Below are 18,425 nucleotides of genomic sequence, written 5' to 3' on the forward strand. Positions count from 1 at the left end.
GCTTATGGTGTCACAGCAGAGGAATGCTTTTTGTCAGAGATAAATCTCCGGCATCTCTTAATTATCACTAATTGAGCGCCAAGCAGCTAAATCAGGTATAACACTCACACCTGTGTCACTGCATACCTCCTACAGACTAATTAGTGCTAATTTATAACATAGGGTTGGCTCACACTGTATCCTCCTCCTCACTACGAGATGAGTGACTATCCCCTGACCAGCCTGCTCATTGCTTGCTTATTATAGCCCTTGTGGAGGATTAAAGTAGCTATAGTGCCCAATCTCTCCAACCACCACCACATCAATAGCTCTCTCTGACTGGATTTACCCAGCCGCAAAAGATCTAATTTTCAACTCCTTGCGGCTCATTTGATGTTCCCATGTGGTTGTCTGAATAGAGAAAAATAACACAGGTCTTCACACGGAATCTGACTTAATCCTATTTGCATGGTAACAGAAGCACCCATATGTTGCCTGCTGTGAACTGGGTTGTAGCACCATTACTCTAAATGTATAATATTGCTCAATGTTTGAAGATTTTTGGATTTTCTGATAATTTGGTTTAATTCCCCAATGTTAGTTTAGACCCTGTGTCTACCCATTGACTGCCAATTGCCTGTGTGTGTGTGGGTTATTGGCATGAGATAATGTAACTGAGCACCTGTCTGTGTTTAGCTTGTAAGCTTATTTCAAAAACAGGATATTCTCTATTTATCAATTGTTGGTTTCAATGATATTGAAGCTGTGTCAGCTACATTTTTTTTTCATTTAGATTAATTTGGCTTTGATTCCCTTTCATGAATTCAGCTATATGTTCATTTGTGAGCATAAACACAATCATTGGAGTTCAACCAAATAAATAGCATACCGAATAAAGCTAGGTGGATATAGTGAACACAAATTTAGCTTTTCAGGCAAAATATAAATAGCCTGACTTTTAAATCCCATGATTGAAGACACGTGTAGCCCCCTCCTCATTTGTTATTCTCATCCTTGTGTGTTCACTGGGATGAGTGCTGCACATATTTAAACCATATAGGTTGCTCATTGCAATTGGAAAACTTATGGGGAATGAATCCATTATTACTTAAAGGGTTCATATTATGGAAAACTGACTTTCACCATTCTTGTACACATACATTTTGGAGTGCCAACCAACCAAACTGTGAAATAAGAAAGCCCACCATTTGTTTGTGGGCTCCTTAGGTCAGGAAAAATGGGAATTTAAAAAGCCTTTCAGATTTTGCTCTACTTCCCTTGTTTCATAAAATATATCTCCCCATCCTCCACTTGGCTTATGAACTACCTTTGCAAAGGTGTACCACATTTGTTTGCCAGCCAATCAGAGCAGACTGGCTTTTGGGGAGGAGTGCTTAAAGAGACAGGTGCTGTAACAGAGCGTTTCAGACAAGGGGTGATTCATTATTTAAGTATATTTAAACAGACAGTATTATAAAAATTATTACATTACATTACATGTTACTTGTTATACGCTTTTATCCAAAGCGACTTACATACTCAATACTGTGGGCAATCCCCAAAGGAGCAATTTGGGGTGAAGCGACTTGCCCAGGGACACAACGACATGCTGGCTGCAGTGGGGTTTGAACCTAGTCCACTGCGCCACACGCCTCCCTATTATGTGTTTTTTGAACATTAAAGCATGTAACCCAATTAAGTAGAAACCCAAAATATAAGTATTAACATAAAAACAATCCCCCTTTAATATTATTGTTTACACCTGTGTTTTTCATGTTAAGAAATGTTAAAATGTCTGCCATGAAAACAGCCTACAATTTAGGTTTTCTTTTTTTTTTAAATGTTTTTTTCTACAGGTGCCCGACACGTCCCCGACCAAATCTGCCTCCTTTTTCCCGGACACATGGTACCGTAAGCCCTACGAGGAAAACACCCGCTCCGGGACACGGCCCGCTCCAGAGGGGGCCGGATCAATGCCAAGCTCCACAGGCACCCCGTCCCCAGGCTCAGGAATCTCCTCCCCAGGGTCCTTCTCTGGATCCCCAGGGACCATCTCTCCGGGGATAGGGACAGAATCGCCTGGTTCTCTGGGTGGCTCCCCAGGTTTTGGGACAGGATCACCGGCTTCAGGCAGTGGAAGTTCCCCCGGTAGTGAAAGAGGGATATGGTGTGAGAACTGCAACGCAAGGCTGACAGAGCTGAAAAGACAAGCTCTCAAACTGCTCATCCCTGGACCTTACTCCACCAAGGTACAAACTAGATTGTCTGCTCATCTTGTGGTGTGTATGGATGTGTGTGTGAGTCCAATTGCAGATGTGTTTGTATTTCCTTTTCTGTCACCCAGTGGTGGGTTTGCAGTGTATCAGTAGCACAACCTCCAAAAATTACTTGTTCCTTTATTTACTGTGGCATTTAGACAGTGGCACATATGAACTTGTTTGCTCATGAAAGACTGGGCCTCTAATCATTCCCTTGCTTACTGCGTTGCTGTGTAGTCATTTATTGTTCTCATAAATCACAAGGATGCTGTAATTTGTCCAACCCTCATTTGACCAGCTGTTGAAAAGAGAAGGGACTGAACAGCCTTTGGGATTTACGATAATTATTCTATCTGAAGCTGTAAATCAAATACTGACACAGTGTCAAAATCTAAATAAAAGATGACACCGACAACACCATTTAAATTGTATTTGTTGGAATTCTCCATTTACCTGATTGATCATATGACCAAATTCAAATAAATGTACTCTTTTCCTTAGTGCCTTTCTCCCTTTGGGGGAATTAGTATGATAGATTCCTGGAAGACATTGATCACTTAGAGAAAATAATAATCCATATAGATAGATAGATTGCAGCCTTTTTCTAATTTGATTTGACAGGTGATTTCTTTTTTTCTTTTGGTAATCTATAGAATCAATTTTAATTACATTAGTGTCAGTGATTCTTAACTGATATACCATAAGCTCCAGAGTGGTGTCAGTTTATAAATGATATGCTATCAATTCATATACTATACACATTTTGTATCATGTGCATATGTACATGTGTATACATTGTTTCTTGAGCTTCCCACATACTAAATAACCAGCCAACCCTGAACCGATTTCTATCTCATGAATTATGAATAATTATCTAAAGAACTTGTGAGACTGTAAAATAAGTCTGGCTTTTCACTACATTATGCAATTTTACTTGGGGCAGTACAAAATAATCATAGACAATTAAGAACATTTTAGTTTTTGCACTGGTTTGGCTGTTGAAAAAATAAGTAGTTATGCATATAAAAAGCACAAAGAAAAACATATTAAAAGTCCTAATGGCAGGCATTTTGACTTTGTATCATTTTTAATCAAGTTGCCTCTGGGTTCAATGCTCTCCTGCTGCAGTTGACTGGATTTATTGCAGGGAGGCCACACATCAGACTCAGAGTTAATTGGTAACAAATTAGCATGCATTATGCACCGGGGGGTTAATAAAGTGCATCTAGCAAATGGGAGTCAGATATAGGGCTACAGTGGGACACACAGACTTACTGTACAGCCAGTCAAAAAGAGCAGTGGAAACACTGAGTTCTCATTCGATCAAGAACATGACAGTTGGAAATCGGTAGGAATTGTGGGGTTAATGGAGACTGTTGGTGGGAAGACCACTAATCAAAAGGTTATTTGCGAGGTTGGGTTCAGTTCCAGCTGATTAAAGCGTCCCCTTTGTGGATACATTTATTAGTGTGCAAAAAATAAAGGCATGTAAGTTACAGGATTGTACATGGTGCACTGCATGTACTGTATGTGTGGGAAATGAAAGTCAAAATGATGCTAATAGAGTTGATTGTGTTTTTCACAGCTGAAGATTAAAGGTAGGGTAGGTAAGTTTGAGAAACCGGCTCGAGATACACTTTTTGTTATATTCCATGGAATGCTCTTAACATCCCGATAGCAATGAATATCTGAAGTGCTTTGACAAAAAATCCATAAAAAAATGTCATCTGTGGAAGCCGTAATACTGTAAAAAGTACGACCAATCATTTTAGCCGGCCCGGCTAAAATAACTGGATGGCCTACCTGCCTGTCAGCCTTCCATCTGTGCACAAACTTATCTCGTGCCCTCATTGGTCATGTGCACGTTCGTGTGTGTTGGAGGAGGGGCTCTATAAGGAAGTGGCAGATTTTCTCTGGTTGTGTATTTTCAAATTCTAGCGATCTCGAGCCGGTTTCTCAAACTTACCTACTCTACCTTTAAGTAATTGTATTTATAAAGACATTGTCACCTAATACACAAAACTATGGTAGCAGGCTTAAAAACAAGTGTGGGGTTATCACAAACCAAAATACTGTATCTGTCTTTGGCTCATTGATTTTGCAAAAACAATAGATTTGAGTGTCCTCCTCTCTGTGTAGCCTGCTTGACAGATTTAGAGTCAAAATAATTAACGAAAAAATGGTCTGAGGAAGCTGTAAACTGCATTGTATATGCTGCACACTGGATGTTGTCAAAGTAATTTCGATCAGAAGAGTGAATCCCCTCTCACGTGTGATCATTAATGTTATTTTGTAAATCTGATTAAGATTTCCTCCTTAAATCTTGCTCTTGACTTCTACAAATCAACTGATTCAGGATCCGTTATTGCATGGTTTCTTGGATGATATAATTACATTGCAACTATTGGGGGTGTTACTAAAAATAAGTAATATATCTTTCATGGTACTTGAAACATGGTAAAACACGTTGATTTAAAACTGTGAAGGTGAACCCCTAATTACGATGCACTGCATGTTACCCAACAGTATTTGGGAGTACAATTTTTGAGTTTTCTTCAGTGAGGTTTCTTATGCAGGCTTTTCCTACAAGAGTCAACTGACCTACGCAGGTGTTTTGTGTCGGGGGGGAAAGCTGAACTCATGTCCTTGGTAAAGCAATGTGACCTTTTAATCCTTCTCCTTCACCAAATGTGCCAGAACAGCACTTCAGCTGAGTGTGTATGTGTATGTGTGTGTATGTGTATGTGTGTGTGTGTGTGTCCCTTCCTGTTGCGATGTCAGCATGAGGCCCCATGTCATTCCCACAGGACACTGGGACATATGTGACCCCTCACAGTCTGAATAAAAACACACATGTACCATCCAATACACCCCCCCAATATGCCTCTGAACCATGTAGACCTGTCTCTGTGCCTGGATATGAATACATGATGGCCCATGCTTGACCCATGCAAACCACCATCACACACACACACACACACACACACACACACACACACACACACACACACACACACACACACACACACACACACACACACACACACACACACACACACACACACACACACACACACACACACACACACACACACACACACACACACAAAACCCTTTCTCACAGAGGGCTGTTAATAATATGCTAATGATGACCTTCACCGATCCTACTGTTGAATATTTAGTTGTTTGTGAACATGTCTGCAGTTCTGTGTGTGTGTGTGTTGTGCTTGTAGGGCATTAGGTATGTTTTAGTGGCAGTTTGTTAAAGCCTTCCGTGAATTCACTAACAAGCACAAAACAGTGTCTATGTCAGAATGTGTCACATTGCTTAAATGTCATGATAACTTGTTTGTTGGATGAGCAACTATTAGCTATTGCAAAGTGTTTTTTTGTGCAGTGCTTACTCTCTTTTGCATGTCATAGAGAAGTTATCTAATTCATTGAAGAGTAGTCTAAAACAGATAGCATCTGTGGTTTTGTTTTTATAATGGGCTTTAAATGTTGTCCTCAAATTAAACTGAAGTTCATTTATAATCATATTGTCCATCATGCCTTTATTACTGCTTTTACTCAGTCAGCTAGAGTGCACAAGAGTGCTCTGTTGAGGGGTTAGAAGAGCAGAGTAGGTTTTTCAGGTTTGGGCACACACACGCGCACGCAAAATGCACACACACTCAACCACATCTGGCTTCACAGCTGTACTCACTTAAGAACTCAGTCCTTGCTCTACTGGTGTGTATATCCTTGCATCTATCTGTGTATGTGTACCCATCCCTTATATCCACGCCCAAATCATAAATGACTGCAGGATTATCTATTTTTTGGTTGGTCCAGTTCTGTCGAAACTGGGTCACTGTGTGTGTGTGTGTGCGTGCGTGCGTGCGTGCGTGCGTGTGTTTGAGGGTCTGTTTCAGATCAGCTGAAAGGCAAAACCATGTATGTTTATAAAGGGAAACATATACTGTTCGACTTCAGACATAAAAATGAAACCAAAAAAGGACATGTTTGTGAATATATTCACTCCAGAGGACCTCTTGCTGGCAACTTGAGATTTATTGAGATTACTTTCATCTGTGCAGTATTTGAGGTTATATACATGTTATATGCACTCAAAATGTTTGTATTAGCAGACCCATTCATGTGTCTGTCTAGATGTTTCTGGACATTAAACAGCTGGCAGCAGTTTATACAGTACATAGATCTTAGACCTTAATGCACATTATTATTACCGAGATCTTTTCCTTCTTTTTGTTGTATGTGAAAAAATGGTTGGCCAACTTTAGTACTTTAGCCAAAGTTTTTTAATCATGAATTATTTCTCTCTATATTTCTCTAGCTGTTTACCCTTGCAACCAAAGCAGCCTCCTTGTGCAAGTCTCACTTTACAGTTTTATCTTGTTAACCATCATAAACATTCACAAATAGCCTTGTGACTGTGTCTTTAAAAGCCTCTTTCATCTTAGATGAAGTAAATGTCCCACTAAACAAGAAAAGCTCCATGCTCCGTATGGCAAAGCTGTGCAAAACAACAACATCTTTAAGTGAGATGCAGAATTAAAAAGTATTAACCCAAATGTTGTCTACCAAATCCTTTGAACAACCAACAAAAAACTTGAGATATTGGTAGTACAATTGACCATCAGTGAACTAGAGGCTTGAAAGTTTAAGATCTATCTGCTATTTAAGATGCCTTTAAACAAATGGGGTCAAACTGTTGAGGATAAAATAAATTACAGTAATCCCAGTCACTCGCTAATGTTCACCCCAAACCAGTAATTTGTCTGTAATTAGTCTACTTATCAGATCAAATGGTGGAGCATTACTGCTCTGCAGCCTGTCCTCAAAGGGACGTATTTCTGAACACAGGTAGCTAGCTATCCTGTAATAACCAAATCCCATAACACTACAGAAGCAGGCCTCCGGTAACTACGGCAGCTGGTGTTGCCACGGCAGCGACATGTGACAGATGTGAGCCGCATACATATCTCCATCAGCGTTAATGGGCTCCTCATCGCTGTGTGCACGCTGGTGAGAGGGAGAAAGAGGGAGAATATATATGGAGTTGCGCGGGCTGGCGTGCTTTTTTGGCAAGAGGTAAGAGAGAATATATATAGCTGGTGTGTGTGTGTGTGTGTGTGTGTGTGTGTGTGTGTGTGTGTGTGTGTGTGTGTGTGTGTGTGTGTGTGTGTGTGTGTGTGTGTGTGTGTGTGTGTGTGTGTGTGTGTGTGTGTACGCGAGAGCGAGCGCGAGAGAGAGAGAGAGAGAGAGAGCGCGAGCGAGCGAGAGCGAGAGAGAGCGAGAGAGAGAGAGAGAGAGAGAGAGAGAGAGAGAGAGAGAGAGAGAGAGAGAGAGAGCACATGCCCTCCTGATGCCTTTCAGGTGTGAAAGACATTACCATATAAAGAGGTGGCTTCATCAATAACTGCGAGATGGTCTGGATGGATGGATGGATGGATGGGTGTGTGTGTGTGTGTGTGTGTGTGTGTGTGTGTGTGTGTGTGTGTGTGTGTGTGTGTGTGTGTGTGTGTGTGTGTGTGTGTGTGTGTGTGTGTGTGTGTGTGTGTGTGTGTGTGTGTGTGTGTGTGTGTGTGTGTGTTTGAGAGAGAGAGAGAGGGAAAGCATAGATGCTGATGCAGGCTGAATTGAAGAGCTTCTCACTGGGATTATGTCAATTTGACCAAACCTGAAGCACACTCTCAACACATCATCTCAAGATCTAGTGTTGCTTACTGTACCCTCTCTGAAGAGTGTTGTATGAATGATTCATTTTCTTAGACCAACCGGAAGTTGGCATTGTTTTGGTTCCCTCAAAAAAAAAAGCCAATTAGGTTTTCTCATTGGATTCTGAATTATTTTATAAAAAAATGTCTCTCAATGTCAGTAAGATAATGTACAATGTCAGCACACATTGTCTAACAATAAACATAAGAGCGACTTCCCCTCTGTTCCTGTCAGCTCTGCACATCTCAAGCAGAGCCCCGTAGGGATGAGGTGGAACAAACACGGATGTGCTGCTTATGATCTTGCAAGAACACATTTGCATTGACTGAGATCCCTGTAGAATTTTCCCAGCACTTTATGATATCTATACCTTGAATAATGTATACTGCTATTATGGAGACAAATGGGGTAGAACACACTACCAGTTAGATGTACCTTTGGCTAGTGTCGGTATCTTTAACCGTTTTATGAGAAACCCATATTCTTGCCCCTAGTTCAGTCTCTCCTGTCCTATTTCCTGCATCTCACTCTTTATTTAGCATGCCTGGAGATATTGCCATGCAGACGCAAGATACCAGCATCATAGACACATTAACACACAATCTCTCTTACTGTTTCTCACACTCACACATTTTTCTAATTTAGGAAAGGAGGATGAGAGAAAAGAAGATTTAAATTTAGATGAGGAAGAAGAGAAACGGAGGAACATGTATACAAATGTGTAGTGAGAGAAAAGACACAAGACCGTTTTCCTTAATAGTGCTATCATTGTCATTACAGTCACTGACCCGGAGCGGAAACACTTAATTAGACTAACTACCCGAGCCAGTAGTGTGGCCAGGCTGCCACACACACTGTGTTTCAAGAGCAGAGAAGCTACTACAATCTTTGCCAGTTCCAATAGACAGCAGATGATGGATTTTAATTTGCCAATAAGCATTAATTAGGAAATGTAACACACTCCAAGGTACCGGGGGTTTGTGTGGTGGGAGCAATTTGATTTTCTTTATTTTTACTCTTAAACAGCAGTTCTCGCTCGTTTGCTTATTTTAAAAAGAAGACTTGGTTCCAATGCTTGTTTTTTTGACATCCTTGTGGTCAAGCAGTCTTGTTTTTGGACAGGGATATTTATGATCGCTTCGTGCCTTTCTCTATCCCCTTATTTCCTGTCTTAGTGCCGGATGGCCCGCAGATCATTTAGAAATTCATAATAAAAGAAAATTGATTCACAATAGAAATGTTTCTGATTTTAAATGCAAAAACCCTGATGCCATGATGCAAACAACTCATCAAAATAGACTAAAAGATATTGCCTTTGATGATATTAACTGGCCCCCATATTGTCAATTTGCAAAAGTGGCCCCCCGGGTAAAGCAAGTTGAGTATCCTTGAAATAAACACATGTAATGCACCCAAAGCAGTGACAAAGAAAAGACAGTTTTGCATTTATTACACCTCTGAATACCTCAAAGACCACAAGACCAAAACAAACACCACTCCTGCATGCTAACACCACACATTGCAGTGAGAGGCCAATCACATGCACGAGGGAACACACCCAAACACACTGATACTGACACAATACACACACTGAGGTGCCTTGAGGTTCATATGAAAACACATCAATGAGCAAACACACACACACACTGATATGTGTCTGTGCTCTACCAAGAGCCCACTGCACTGCTGGATGTTGGTGAAAGTGGCAACAGCACCTGCTGCCATGAGGTCCATAGCTACCATGGCAACTGCCTCTCCATCATTTCAACAGTACAGAAATAAGTGGAGGGCATTACAGTAGTGATGCACCTGTCTCCTCTGTCTGTCTACACCTGTCCAGACTTTCATATGCTGTGTGTTTGTTTGGTGATAGAAAGTTGGATATGGTATGAAATAAAGAATGTTGCTTTATATTGTCATGATTAATATGTGGATCTGTCTGTCTGTCTGTCTGTCTGTCTGTCTGTCTGTCTGTCTGTCTGTCTGTCTGTCTGTCTGTCTGTCTGTCTGTCTGTCTGTCTATCTGTCTATCTATCTATCTATCTATCTATCTATCTATCTATCTATCTATCTGTCTGTCTGTCAGTCTTGTATATCCGGCTATCCGTCTTATCTGTCAGTCGTGCAAAATGTGCAGTTACTTGTAAGACATAGATGTTTTCCCCTGTGTGCGCTCCTCAGACTTTTAAAAGTTTTTGATTTCATCATCCAGAGGAAAGATGAAAAGTAAAAATGTTCTAGTAGCTGCAGGTGCCAGCTCCAACACTGTGATACTGTGAAGTCTCCCTCGCTGAACGGTCTATTTGAAGACCTGCCAACCACACTTTTAATATTAGCCAACCTGCTGTCATGGGCTGATATATCACACAGAAACACAGCTTGCACACACTGAGTGCATCGTCACGGGCTATCACATTGTCAGATATAACACATCTATCTTGGGCATCTCACACTAGGAAAATCTCATGACATGCTGAGGTGTGAGTGACGGGAATAATGTGTATGTCTGTGCTTAACTTTGTGAAAACTAATTTAACTTTTCCACTGTCAAAGTCAGTGTACTTTGAAATTGAGGGCAAATTTGCTTGGCCCTACTTCTTCCAGGGACTGATTTTAGGGTCAGGATTCAAGGGTTACATTAAAAAGACTGCACTGCTGTTTTTATTAAAGAAATATAAGTTTATTTTAGAAAGGATCCATGGCCTTGTGCACTCTCACAGACTTACCATTTAGGGTCAAAATTAGAGCCAGGGCTCTGCCAGTCAGTCGTTCATGTTTTACAAGTACTGTGATGGCATTCCTGTTCTAAATACGCTGCTCACTGCAGGGCAAAATTGTCTTCGTACATTCCTGGCTTAACTATATAGGTTAAGAGGCTGTCTCGTGCCAAAGATAGGATGAGAAGAGAATGTGTGTGTGTGTGTGTGTGTGTGTGTGTGTGTGTGTGTGTGTGTGTGTGTGTGTGTGTGTGTGTGTGTGTGTGTGTGTGTGTGTGTGTGTGTGTGTGTGTGTGTGTGTGTGTGTGTGTGTGTGTGTGTGTGTGTGTGTGTGTGTGTGTGTGTGTGTGTGTGTGTGTGTGTTTTATGCAGCACTGTGAATGCATTGTGACAGAGTATTGTAAGGGGCAGGAGGTGGAATGAGAACAAGGATGACATTTAAGCTGCTGCTGTCCGGTTACATGGCAGATTTCACTGTAGTTGTTGTGTATCATTTACTGTGTAGTACTTTTATGTGGTTCCAATATTAGACATGTTTTTTGTAAACCTTTCATTTAAAGTCCTTCCCTTCTTTGTGGTTGGGATTATTTTCTCTCGTGCTCCTGCAGTGATGAAAGTGGTGTACTACAGACTGCATGGTTCTGCAACATTGTGTGTTTGTACAATTTGTTTTATAGTATCTGAGTAAAGTAAACCCCTTCTTAACAAACACATCCTTATTACTTGATTTGTCTCCTGCCAATCTTTCCATTTGCCACCACTCACTCACCCAATACCCACTAATAGACATAAATAGCATTCACTTTCTACTAATGCTAATCATCTGTCTCAGCCGAGCTGCATCCTCGTATCATTCTTATCTCCAGCTAATCAACAAGATGGAGGAATTGGAAAGAGAGTGAGGGAAGGAAAGGTAGAGAAAGAAACTAAATAGAGGTTTAAAGTAACAGGCTACACAAAACAAGGCATAGATGGAAGAAGATTGTGTGCGTGTGTGTGTGTGTCTGTGTGTCTGTGTATGTGTGAGTGTATGTGAGAGAGAGAGAGAGAGAGAGAGAGAGAGAGAGAGAGAGAGAGAGAGAGAGAGAATTAAATTGGCTGTTTGTTCCCAGACTGTGCTTCAATCAGACAAAAAGAATAGCCTCTAGCCGTTAAACTTTCCAATTACCTTGAGCAGATGGAGCCTGCGGGGCTCGATTTGGAGGGTCTGAAATGGTTGTTGTTGTTTACTGTTATCAGATATTGAATGTACACCAGGCTACATACAGTGACAGAAAATGAGTCATACTAAAGCAGGGTCCTTCCTCCTTAATCTTAACCTCCATATATCTCTGCATCTCCGCTTTTAACTCTGTACTCGGTCTCATTGAATCTAATCTGATATCACACCAAAGCATGAGTTATATCTGACTGATAAAATCTTCTGGATCAGCAGCAGGTCTAGCAGTTGGTAATGCAAGCTTGTGGCTGGACGGTTGTCATGTTGAATCTAGGTTTAATGTCAATGTGAAATCTGGCTGAACAAGTCTCCCCTCTCTTAATAACAACTGCGCTCTTGAGCAGGACTCTCCAACCTCAGCTGCTCCCTAAGAGGAGGTCAGCGTCCAACAGAGGAGCACTGTGGTCCATTTACGGAGCTCCCCTGTATGAATGGGTGTGATTATGAAGCCTGGAAAAGAGCAAGCACGCTCAGTTGACTTTCATGGATATAGGACTGTTAAAAAAGTGTTTTCGTTTTTAAAGGCTCACAGGATGACTCAAGCACACCCTGAGGAGGTTTAAGGTTTATTTTAAAACACATAAAAGCTCTTTGTGCAGGCCTGGGGGAATCACCCTGCACATTGGTTTGAAGTCCTAGACAAACATGGATATATGGTTTGTTTATTTAGTTTTTGAAAGTATAGTATATTGTCTTCACATAATAAAAAATGTGTTTGACTATAATTGCAGATTTTACAGCTATTTTCTGTTTTTGTGTTATCTTAGTATATACTGTTTAATACATGAGATGGTCTGTAAAAATAATGTATTGCAATATTGTGTTTAGTGCTACTAACAAATGTTTGAATGCTTACATGCTGAACTATGAATGAACAGTTGAACATTTGGCTTGCTTAACATGTCAGCTATTTGCTTTACAACCTCACAGAGCCACTATGGCTTCAGACTCTTTTAATTTGTATCAATTATTTATTTTATAGTTTTGGGTTAAGAGGTAGACAAGATATATTGGGCCAAAGATATTGACATGTGACAAAGGACGCTTTTTCGATAATCTTTGGACGAATCCTAATTACATCATGTTGACAAGCCACACATTTGTTTACAGACAACAATATATAAGTCATTACAAGGGGCCTCTTTTAGTAGAGTTGTTATGTAGACCCACAGCCTGGCACAAGTTATTTTCCCATTACATTCTGTAGTAGTTCACTGTAAGCATAGTGTACTCCCTTTTTGCGTTATTCTGAGCCAAGAAAAACCCTGACTGAGTTTGTATATTTGAGTTTGTGATTTTGTGTGTGTAACGGGCACACACACTGTTTCCCTGTGCACACTGTTCACCTGTTTCTGTGTGTATGCAATGTATGAGCTCGAGTTGTCAGGCAGATCTTTACCTTTAGTTCCTCCTCACTGAGCTTCACTAACCTTGAGATGGAAGGATACAGAAGGGATGAACGGATGGATGGGGGAAAATGAGGAGGTGTGTTCAGGTGTGGGGTACGGCAAGATGGATTACCCAAAGCAACCAGCAATTTATCACTGTCAGAGAGAGAGAGAGAGAGAGGGATAGAAAGAGTTGGGAGAGAAAAGAGAGGTAGTGTGAGGGATAAAGAAGATAGGATGGGGTGCAAGGAGAACGATAGAAGAAGAAGTGTAGGACAAAAGTGGGATAAACATTTGTGAAAGAGAAACCCAATGAATCATTCTTTATTATACAATCAAACTGTTACTACTTGTGTTGAAAGTATGGCCAGAAGTTTTCTGAAGAGTATTTCATTTTACTGATGCTGTCTCTTCTCAGCGTAGTTGTTAGTAAAGCAAGTTGATTAACTTTAAGTCAAGTGTTTTGGACTGGCCACTACTAACTCTACCCGAGGCATGGATCTTTGTGGTTCAACATCCTGTGGTGTAAAACCATCTGAAATGTCTCGCGTGCAATAATCAGCCATTTTGACTCTCAGGCCCTGATATAAATCAACAACCAATTTATTTTAGCATACCAAGGAGAATATACTATGAGAGGTCATTTAGACTCATAGATGACTGACCTACTTAAGACATTTAAGGTTACTGTCTCTCTATACATTATTTGTTCAATCAAACATTATATTAAGACCTAATTGTTGTCAGACAGTGTCAAAATTGGCTGTATTTTTTTATTTTTACTTTTAGCCATGTAAAAACTGGCAATACATAGACTACTTTCCCACTTAGCAAGCAATGGAGTGAAGTTCCTCATCTATATTCAGTCTCCAGAAAACGGTGTAATTGGCAGCTATAGCTAACACATCGAAATAGATTGTTTTCACATCTTTGGTGCTAGTGTTTATTTTACAGTGCAGTTCTGATGCAGACGGTGGGCTAATTTAAAAACATGCAGCAGAGTTTATATGCACTTCATTTACAGAGAGGCACCACTGTGGATAGCCAGATGATTTAAAAACAGGCAGCGTACAACTTCCACATAAAAAAAACAACTACTGTATTTTCATTTACAGCTGGGCACTGATTGGATGGCCAGCTAATAAAAGCCAGGCACTCTTCCAGCAAGCCAGCGCCGTATAAATAGATTCTATTATAGGGCTCTGCAGCAAGCTAGCTCATTGACATCGTGGCGAGGGGCTGCTCTGTAGACTTGGCCCTATACAACTCGGACAAGATTCATAGCTCAGGCTGTTAATGAGAGGGCAGCATTTTCCACGCGTAGTGTACAGTATACACACTGACACACACTCTGAAATATGCATGAATAACAAATTCAGGAATACTAACACTTGTTACGTTTGCATTAGAGCACTACAGAGAGTGTTGATATGATCTGGCCATAGCATCTGATACTCTTTTTGATTGGGTTTAACAATCAACTACAAACACACACACACTGATTCGGTAATGCTATTTTTGTATGTGTGGATGCGTGTGTGCTGTAAAAACTTTGTGGAGCAGAATTTCTGATGAGCACTTAACCCAGGATAATCCATGGCAATGTTGAGACAGCCAATTCATTAAAGTTGTCAATCCCAAACATAGTTTACATGAATGTAGCCTCTGGGGGGCATCAGTTTGAGGTACGTCACCAGCATGGTCTAAGGAAGTGCTTCAAAGCCTCTCTGAAGGCTTCCTTTAAAGACACTGACCTTGCTTCAAGAGCATCACTTGCCCACAGCCATTAGAAAAATTACATTTCAAAGGGTACTAACATCTATGAAGACCAACACATCAAAGCACATGAACGACGGTCTCATCTGAACCAACCTAGCTGTCCTGCACTCACTGCAACTGCCTGGCGTCTTGGATGATATCACAACTGACATTTGTATTATTACTGATATGAGGTGTCACCATCTCACACAACATTATACAGTGCACACATGCTACGCCCACGTACACATATGTGCACACGTTCAGTCTCCAGCGAGAAAGAATGCAGCAGGTTATTATCATCCCCTATAGCTAGTTAGTTGCGTATGTTAATTAGGCTCTGAATTGCTATGGCAACACAAACACTGTAATGCGGTTTCTCTGTTATTAATATAGCATGTCAACATCGCAAGGGAATGTGTGTACATGTATGCAGACACAAGTGTGTGTGTGCTCTTTTAAATGTATGCATAAGCGACTTTATGCATGTGTGCAAACGTGTGTGTGAATGTGTGTGTGTGTATTATAGGTTTCCATTGTGTCCTAGCCAATCTAACTCCTACATCCATTATGAATCATATGAAGGAATGACCAATTAAAAAGGTGATTAAGGAAGACAGTCTTCAGAGAGAGAGGGGGGAGGGTGCAGGTATTAATGAGCGAGAGAGGGGAAACATCGGTACGTTTATTTTCGCTGAGGTTTTTCTTCTAAGGAGCATTCTGTAGGATATAGTGCCATGCAGCGGTGAATATACCCCTTCACTCACCCCTCTGTTTCCAAGACTGCAGTATCGAGAGGTGCTGAGTGCAAAACTGTGCTAACATGGTATATTTCAGGATCTGTGCCTTGCTCAGAGGCACGGTTTCCAATTTGAGCAACATTTTAGAAGCCACGAAATAAAGATGATTAAATAAAGATGAATAAAAGCTGTGGTAACCACGCTTTTACACTTGGCTGCTTATATTACCGCAGTTTAACAAGCAAGTCCTCGAACCTACGGTGGCCTTCAGGCTACATAAAAACATTTAAAGAGCCAGTGTTTGAATTTGTCTTTTGTGGGATACTTTATTTAGAAACACGGCGGTCTCTGTGAAGATGTATGTAGGTATCGAGGGCTCATTCAAAGCTCACGAAAAAACTACTTTCTTTTTCAGGTGATTATACTCAAATGAATATATATATATATAAATATAAACTCAAGGTTCAAGGTTCTTTATTGTCAAACTAACATAGCTACAGAGTAATTATGTCGTTGAAAATCTTAGGTCACAGGCTTCTCCAACAATGCAACACAATAATGCAGATAAGCAGACAATATTAAAACAAAAGAGCAGAGTTGGAGAGAGCCAAAGACAATGCGGCCAACTTCACCGGCGCAACTGTGTTTGTTTGAGTTTCTTCTTACTTACTAGAATTAGATTTGCTTCCATTCTTTTATTTACCTTTTTTACACAACTCGTTTTCGCTCCTCCCTGACTTTTATTTGTATCCCTCTCCTTCCCTTTCAACGTGGTCACATCTTTATCATTCAGGCTAAATATGGTGGTAATGCTATAGTTTAGAGTTTTAGCGTTAATAATAATACAGTTTTAATAACCACATTTTTTATTATTAAAAACTAGCATTCATCATTGTTTCCTGTAAACATCTTAACATAAATCAAAAAAGCAAAAAAGCAAAAAGGTATTCGTACCTTCATCTTTTTGTACTGATCTTCTTCTGAGTCAGTTTAAAGGTGGGGTAGGTAAGTTTGAGAAACCGGCTCGAGATACACTTTTTGTTATATTCCATGGAATGCTCTTAACATCCCGATAGCAATGAATATTTGAAGTGCTTTGACAAAAAATCCATAGAAAAATGTCATCTGTGGAAGCTGTAGTACTGAAAAAAGCACGACCAATCATCTGAGCCGGCCCGGCTAAAATAACTGGATGGCCTACCTGCCTGTCAGCCTTCCATCTGTGCACAAACTTATCTCGTGCCCTCATTGGTCATGTGCACGTTCGTGTGTGTTGGAGGAGGGGCTCTGTAAGGAAGTGGCAGATTTTTTCCGGCTGTGTATTTTCAAATTCTAGCACACTCGAGCTGGTTTCTCCAAAATTACCTACCCCACCTTTAATGGTGAAAATACTGATTAAAAAACGATGGTGATTTAAATCTGTTTAAATTGCATCTATGCCCTCCTGAGAAAAAGCCCTTGGCTACATGCTGTTGGGTTAGTTAATAAAGCTAGTGTGGTGCGGTGAATGATGTGTCCCCGGTTGATGACATTTGGACGAAAGAGCTGCAGTAAATCAGATGTGGAAAGGGCTGGAAGATTTTAGAGCTCCATTACTTATAATGTCTTCTTCATTTTCAAACAAGGTGATCACTTTTGTTATCCTGCCACTCCAGCTGTTCACATATCAAAGACTCCAAAATGTTGTTGTCTAATGAAAGCCTGTGTGTGTAGCTTTTGACTTGAATTTTGTTTCCAGATGTATTGTTTCGAGCTCACAGAATCACATTTGGTCTTGTATATAAAATATTTAAATGTAGAAGTGTGAGACACAAACAGCAACAGAGGGAGAGACAGTGACAGACGGAGTGTGTTTTAGTAGAGATAGTGAGAGAGACCTGTGCTTGACCTCTGTCAGGGTAACATTTGTCTATGTGTGCACATCCATATGTTTGGTGTGTGTGTGTGATGTCATTTATAACCTCTGCGTTATTGACCTTGCACCTGCACAGACATCAGGCTCAATCATTCACATACACACACCCACAGCACACACACGTAAACTATCATTCTCTATCATGACACCATTGGCGTGATCATGAGCCACCAGTCCACTTGAAATTTATAGTTTTTTCTTCACAGTGTCCTCAGGATGGTATCCATTTTTCATTAATCGTCGTTTTCTTATCACACTGGCGCACTCCTACCTTCTACTCTGTGTGTGTGTGTGTGTGTGAGCAGGTGCAAGAGACCGTCTGCATCTTTTCTGCATGAATTCACTGATCCCAGACCTGCCGAGAAATGTGTGTGTGTGTGTGTGTGTGTGTGTGTGTGTGTGTGTGTGTGTGTGTGTGTGTGTGTGTGTGTGTGTGTGTGTGTGTGTGTGTGTGTGTGTGTGTGTGTGTGTGTGTGTGTGTACACAGGGTGTATACAGGAGCAAGTAGTGGTGAAATGAATGAAGAGAGAGATGAGAGGAGGTAAATGACGTAAGGGGGAGGAGAAAGGTACCTTCCCATTGGTCACTCATCTGTAACTGATTACCCACATGGCAAAGGCACACAACACACACACCACATCACACAACACACACACCACCCACACACACACCAAGCTACACACACACCACACACAACACACACACACACACACACACACACACACACCCA

The 18,425-nt window shown here is 40.8% G+C and overlaps 1 protein-coding gene across 1 annotated transcript in view; it reads left to right on the plus strand.

Moving 5' to 3' along the window:
• Positions 1-18,425, plus strand: part of kif26ba (kinesin family member 26Ba) — an 84,008-nt gene that overhangs the window by 412 nt on the left and 65,171 nt on the right. Inside the window, 1 exon segment of the mRNA XM_034116142.1 lies at positions 1,836-2,228. Within this exon segment, the coding sequence (XP_033972033.1) occupies positions 1,836-2,228 (393 nt within the window).

This window comes from Trematomus bernacchii, unplaced genomic scaffold (genome assembly GCF_902827165.1).
Source record: "Trematomus bernacchii unplaced genomic scaffold, fTreBer1.1, whole genome shotgun sequence".
Classification (NCBI taxonomy): Eukaryota; Metazoa; Chordata; class Actinopteri; order Perciformes; family Nototheniidae; genus Trematomus; species Trematomus bernacchii.